Source organism: Miscanthus floridulus, chromosome 9, assembly GCF_019320115.1.
Source record: "Miscanthus floridulus cultivar M001 chromosome 9, ASM1932011v1, whole genome shotgun sequence".
NCBI classification, from domain to species: domain Eukaryota; kingdom Viridiplantae; phylum Streptophyta; class Magnoliopsida; order Poales; family Poaceae; genus Miscanthus; species Miscanthus floridulus.
The window spans coordinates 11,870,139-11,877,001 of NC_089588.1; the positions used below are offsets into that span (position 1 = coordinate 11,870,139).

Genomic DNA, 6,863 nt, shown 5'->3' on the forward strand with positions numbered 1-6,863 from the left:
AGGCTGCTACGCGACGGGCCATCCGCGCATCTTTACGCGTGTCGGGCCTTTTTTCCCAAGTGCTAAAAGATTAGGAGGTCAGTTTAGGAGTTGTAGGAGATGATTTTTTTTCATTGTTTCTAAAAAACAAGGATTGGTAGGGATTATTAGGTACTCTTGGAGATGCTCTAACTTCACCCAAAAACAAAGCTTTCCCAAGCAACTAAGGACGCCACACGATTGTTGAAGATGAAGTCGTTCCTCTCCGTCCAAATGCTCCAAGCAGCAATGAGGAAGAGACCCATGAAGAAGGGCAGTTGGAACTGTTCTCTCTTGTCAACAAGCATCTGATAAATGCTGCCTTGAACATTCCATTAAATGCCTAACATGAACCAACGTGTAACACTAGATGTGCACTCAAAAACAAGTGCATTGCCATTTCCTCAATATCATTAGGGCAAAAAACACAGTTATAGCCTTCATCGAGGTGCTTCTTTCGCCTTCTTAAGATATTTCTTGTGTGCAATCGATCAGACAGCAGAAGCCACCCAAAGAATTTGACTTTTGGCATACATTTGGTCTTCCAGATCCAAGGAAAGGGTGCCGGGGGTGACAAGGCCTCAAGGATCATATGGAGCTAGTAATGTGGCTCGTCGGAGGCTCTAGTGATGTGATTGATCTTGGTTTCCCACATAGAAAAAAATAGTGGGCTATACCGACGCTATAGCGACTGGAGAGACTCAACACTAAGCTATTTCTATTTGTGCCGCTATGCCAACTTTTAACCGCTATTTTGTGCTATAGCCCCGCTAATTGCATAGCTTTAGCGTTCAAATAGCGGCGCTATTTCAGATTTTGCCATCACTAATAGATTTTGACAATTTATTTTGTTATTTTCTACTTATCATTTGCTACTAATTTGGTATTTTAGATAATTAAACACTGGACTTTCATGAACCATGTTGTAATGTCATATTAGTAATGTTACCTAGACTTGTGGAACATTTGAAACATATTTGTGTTATCGAATTTCATATTTACCATGTTTTTTTCATCAATTATTGGCGTTTTTCATGTTTTCTTTATAAAAACGCTATCTGTCGTAGTGCCGCTATTGCCTCGTAGCTGTTGAAAAAACGTTGCCGCTATTTTTAATAGCCCGCTATTTTTAATAGCCCGCTATTTAAAACTATGGTTTCCCATAAGCTGGAAAACTTGAAAACTTCACTGGTATTTCTAGCTCAGCTATGCACAAGATCTTTGTCCCATCCTTTGTTCTTCACCTCTTGGGATATCGTGGAGAGATCCTCTATAATCTCCTCCTGCCTACTATTTTTGTGCAAGTTCTTTCACAATATCAATACATCACTCTTCTTTCCGTCTTTGAGATGTTGTAGATAGATCCTTTGTAACCTACTCTTGCGATGATTGCATCTAGGGTTTTCTTCGAATTTATTGTTTTCTCATCTATTTCGGTCTTGCCATTGTCGATTTTGACATGGGATGTAAAGATCCATCGATTTACCATTGAGCTTCTCTTGTTAATGATGTAGCCCTACTTGGTTGAGATGAGGAAAGAACATATTTTTGTCTAAAATTTACATAGAAATGTCGATGATTTCTGGTCATTATGTTCCATCTTGCCATGGGAGGCACATCAATTGGTGTTGCTGGCCAGGGATCAACCCCCCTCGGGGGCGATTTACGCTGGACGGAGGGAAAAAATCCCCTTGCCTGCCCTGCTTTTTTCCAAAGCACATGTTGCGGATCGGTCCACTCGTAGGGTTACGGGCCCCTGTGGTATGCGGTTTGGGGTTTTTTTCTCGACCTGCGTGAGAGGTCTCCTTTTTAAAGCGCAAAGCTCCAGGCTGTCTAACCATCCGATGGTCTGAGTTTTTTTTTCAATTGGTGTTGCAGACTTGCTTTGAATTGTTTGGTTTTTGCACATTCGAAATTGTTTTTTTTTCACTAGTAGACTAGAAATGGATCGTGTACGGCCAGGTGGGGAGAGAAGGGAACGTGCGAGAGCCTGCTGCCTGCGTTGTGTGAGCAGGCCACACAGCGGACAGCACAAGATCGTCCACCTCCTCGAATCCGATGGCCGTCGGCGACAGCGCCACCGCCACCGCCACCCCGCCGGTGGCCAAGCTCTCCATCTCCGGCGCGGCCCTCGCGGCGCTGCTGCACCGCTGCGCGGCCGCCGCCGGCGACTGCGACGGCCTCCTCTTCGGGTGCGCCGCGCACCTGCCCGCGCCGCCGGCCGCCCTCTCCGACTACGACGACCCCGCCGCGGCGGGGGCCCCGCCCGCCCCCGCGCTCTCCATCTCCGTCTCCGGCCACTGCTCCCTCTCCCACCCCTCCTCCCTCTCCGACTCCCTCGGCCGCTTCCATCCCCCTTCCCCCTCCTCCTCCCCTTCCCCAACCCCCATCGGCTTCTTCTCCTCCCGCCGCCGCACCGCGCTCCGCCCCTCCATGCGGGAGGCCGCGCTCGCCCACTCCCTCTCAGAAACGCTAGCCTCCGCCCACCCGCTCCTCCTCATCCTCGTCTCCCCCTCCGCCTCCCCCAACCACTCCACCCACTCCTACGACTACCGCGCCTTCCTTCTCCTCGGCGACCGCCTCGTCCCGGCCTCGCTCGCCGTCGTCAACGTTGGCCCCGGATTCCGGGACCAGTACCACGCCTTCACCGCCGAGTCGCCCATGCCCTGGCTGCCGTCGGCTCCGGCGCCAGGGCACGCTCACACCATCGGGGAGCAGAAGGCGGTGGATGAAATGGTCGACGGGTTTGGGGTCGGGAGGCTGCAGGGGGTCCTCGGCTCTGCGGCAGGGCAGGCCGCCGAGATGGATGAGATGTATGCAGGGATGCTCAGGAAGCTGGAGAAGCTCGCCAGGGAGGTGGAGAAGAGCAATCTCCGTGTGCTCGAGCAGGTCTGATTATCCAATCCTGTGATTACTGTCTGCTCTGTTGATGTTCATCGCACAACTGTGCCTCTGTGTGATTCATTGGCTTAATAATTGCTTATACTGCCTTGTGCTATAATTGTGCATTTGTTGGATAGAGAGACTGAGAATTTGTAGTGGTTTCATTCTTGCATTGTGGGTTTTTTGTCAATGTGGGAAACTTAGATAAGCCTTGGATAGCTGGGTTTGATTGTAACTATAATTCAGGTTTTCGGTTGCCAAAAGTGTCTTGTAACGGTAGATTCGACCATTTAACAGAAGGCGGATATAGGTTCCACTCAGCATTCACCATATGTTGCCTGAATTCTCCCATGCACTCCTTGTTTTGAACCAGCTCCATGCATTAGTATAGAACTATCCGGTAACTGGCTAGGAGGCAATTGCACAGTTGCACTATCTATTATATCGCTCTTCATTTCTTTAAGCAAAAACTGTTAGAATCTTGGTGGCCTACAAAGCCACATCAGATGGGCATCGCAGGCCTGCAACTATTGTATTATTTGATTGTATTTGGCAAGATACGTCACCAACTAAAAGTTGGGGAGGGAGGGAGGAGAGAGGAACCAAGAATATCAGTTCCAACATACCATAAATGGATGGCACAAAATGGTGTTTCGGATTCCTTAGTTGCTTAGGTCTGTTTGAAAATTATTACAACAGTTGGATTGTGACTATAATCTATATTTACAGTTGACTAAAGCCCTAAACTGGCTTGTCATATCAATTGCTTCCATTTAACAGTAGCCTGAATATCGAAGGCAGATTGCCTGAACTCCCCCGTGCATTCCTTGCTTCAAACCATCCATGTGCATTGGTTCGGAAGTTTCTGGTAACAAGCTAAGGAGCACTACCATTAGACAACTCTTGTAATTTTTTTTCCTTTTGGCGAGGAATAACTCTTGGAATCTTGGTAGTTTATTAAGTCATATCAAATGGGCACTGGGGGCTTGTAACTACTGTATTATTGATTGAAGGGGAAAAGGAAACAAAAATCTCAATTCTAGCATGCTCAACAAGAATGACCCAAAATGCAGCAGCAAGCCTGTCCACCTGTGGAGTGTGTTATAGAGATCATCAGATAGGGTTGTACCGTCTAGAGGGACTTCCAATGTTGGAAAATGGGATGGTGGCTTATGCTGGGCAGCACCATAAAAATGTTTGGTGAGGTTGTGGTGATTGGAGTTTGCTAAAACATCTCTTGTGAAGTTTTAGGCTTGCTGCTTTTCTTCATGACAAGCAAATGCAGTAGATGGTGAGTTGAGGAGAGATCGATGAAAATGATAAAGGCCTATTTATGTAGTTTCAGACTCGTACTTGTTTCTATTTGGTTGGTTTGTTACATATGGGAAGCACTGTTTACATTTGGGACCCTGTGAAAATTACCCCATAAGCTGGCCTGGTGCAGTGGTGAGAGCTGTCTCACTGAGTCACCAGGTCGCGAGTTCGAAGCAGCCTCTCCGCAGATTTTGCGGGGGGAAGGCTTGCCTCGGTTTTTCCCTTCCCCAGACCCCACTCATGTGGGAGCCTCCGGCACTGGGTCTGCCCTAAGCTGGGGCTTCTTAGGGCCTATCTGTCAGTGTCAGGTGCCAAATTCTTAAACTACCATAAGTACTTGCTCTCTGTTATACGTTGTTATTAAAATGACTTGGTCTGAAAACTGTAAAGATCAATCCTTTGTTGCATAAAAAAGTTCCCTTATCCTCTGATCAGATTTTTATTTATGGCCCCCTTCCCCAGTTATTACTGAGTGAATAGTGGACATCTGCTCATCAGTTATTGATATCTGTCCTTTCAGTCCATTTTCCAATTGCTTTCTGAAGTCAATTCCCTTATGCTTTATTCTTATTCTTTGTAGGAGAAGCGGAACCTGGTGCTGAGGTATAAATATGCGGGAATGGAGTAGGACCAAAGTGTCTTTGGTCTTAGCAAGGTATATATGCATCCTGACTGAGTTTTGGTGTTTTGTCAGACCTTTTCTTAGTGTGTCATGCAGATTTGTAATGATCTGAAATGTTCGTTAGTAGTTCCAAGTCACACTCCTGGTTTGGTAACATTATTTTTCATGTGCCCTGTATTGTGTTGTGACTGACTGCTTTTGTTAGTCTGAAGATATCTGTATCATATCTTTCTGAATTTTGACAGAAATGGCTGGAACACTGCCCTTCGTATTAGACCATGGATAATAATTACCTAGACACATATTCTGGTAGAGTAGAGTATCCTATTGGAAAGTTATTTTAATCTACAGTTGTTGGGACTGATTTAAGGTACTTAGGAACAGCACGAACCATGCATTCTGAAAGGCTGCAAGTTATTCTTAGTGCATTAACTAGTGTATGTCGGTCTCACTCTTTGTGCACCAGGATACCTGGTGCTGACCAAGGCCCTCTTCTTGAAAAACATCTGTCCATTTTGCTCCTTGCACATGTTCCACCATACGTAAAGAATGGCACCCTGCTTCATGTTTCTACTGATCCCTGGGCTTATGCACCTTTGGCGTCCTATTAAAACTAGTATGCTGCTACTGCAGCTATGCTAGACCAGTGTGTTCTCGTTTGTTCATCACTTCCTGCACAAAGCTGCACTTTGATACCAGATGGTGGGGCATCTGAAGCTCCAAATTATGGAGCTCGTGTTCAATCCCTACCATATTTTAGTTTGACTAAACAGCACTGCCTATCTACCTTCCATAGCCGAGTTGTGTGATATATTTCTTTTTCTTTATTTTCTTTTTTTTTCTCTTGTGGAGCATTGTTTACCTCCTGTGTTTGCTATTTCCTCTGGATCCGTTACTATCGTATGTGACCTGTCAGTTATGTTAGTGGTAAATTATGGAAAGCATGTTGTGCCTCTTGAGATTCCGATGCGCTTAGTTATGCAGCAGCTGTACTACTAGTTTATTTGCTAGTATCTACTTGACTTGTGCTCCATAAGAGGAGCTTTGATCCTGTTTGATATCTTGTTTGCAGCTAGTGGATACGTTTGTAATAACTATTATAATTACCATTTGGTAGCTGATGGTTGTTTTCCAACTGGTTTGCAGGGGTACTCTGTAAAATCTATCATTGAATCGAAGGGCTCCCAACTTAGGAGTTGATAATAATGTGTTTATTAGTAGCTTTCAATCGTGTATGCTCAACTTGATTTCAATCTTGTTTCATAAATCGTGTATGCTCAACTTGCATATTTGGTAAGATGGACGAGGAGGTAGCAGGTTGGTTAATTTGCGTGTATGTGCATCGGCACTTACAATATACATATTGGACCTCCCGAAAGCTAGCTGTCCAAAAGTAATGGCCAGAAGTCTACCAAATACTAGTACAGTGCAGGCTTTGTATATTGACAGACAATACATATTGAGCGTGTGTTTAGTCTTAGGAAGTTGGAATTTGGGGTTACTGTAGCACTTTTCATTTTTATTTGACAATTAGTGTTCAATCATGGATTAATTAGGCTCAAAACTCGTCTCGTAATTTCCCACCAAACTATGCAATTAGTTTTTTTTCGTCTACATTTAATATTCCATGTATGGATCGTAAACATTTGATGTGATAGGGTACTGTAGCACTTTTGGGGAATTTGGGGTGGAACTAAACAAGGGCTGAGTTGTTGACATGTGAACAGAAGAAACTATCTTTACTAGCATGCACGCATACCATAAAGTTAAATTAAGACAGACTGGTCCTCTCAGGGAGTAAAACTGAAGGTCAAACTTGCTACTACATTAAAGTTACACCACCATGGAGGGTAAGATTCTGAGTACAGAAGGAAAATAAAACGGTATGTCTAGCTTCCATAAGTTCGGACGCCTGCACCTGCTTCATGCGGCGGTCCGTGCCGCTCCATGTCCCGTGCCCGTACAGTGTCTTGCGCTCCGCACTGTGGCCCACGCCACTTCGTGCCCCGTCCTCGCACCATGGCCC

At 45.4% G+C, this 6,863-nt stretch overlaps 1 protein-coding gene across 1 annotated transcript; it reads left to right on the top strand.

Annotated features, from left to right (window-relative positions):
- The first annotated feature begins 1,988 nt into the window (after positions 1–1,988).
- On the top strand, positions 1,989–6,411 carry LOC136483427 (uncharacterized). Its single transcript, XM_066480499.1, has 3 exons — positions 1,989–2,907; positions 4,796–4,870; positions 5,984–6,411. The coding sequence occupies exons 1-2, from the start codon at positions 2,077–2,079 to the stop codon at positions 4,841–4,843; spliced, it is 879 nt and encodes a 292-aa protein (XP_066336596.1). The 5' UTR covers positions 1,989–2,076; the 3' UTR covers positions 4,844–4,870; positions 5,984–6,411.
- Positions 6,412–6,863: the final 452 nt, after the last annotated feature.

What these genes read in the sequence shown, in the direction of transcription:
- LOC136483427 (XM_066480499.1), top strand. Translation starts at nt 2,077, where the DNA reads ATGGCCGTCGGCGACAGCGCCACCGCCACCGCCACCCCGCCGGTGGCC. An exon ending in ATCTCCGTGTGCTCGAGCAG is followed by an intron (nt 2,908 to 4,795) that starts GTCTGATTATCC and finishes TATTCTTTGTAG; the next exon opens with GAGAAGCGGAACCTGGTGCT.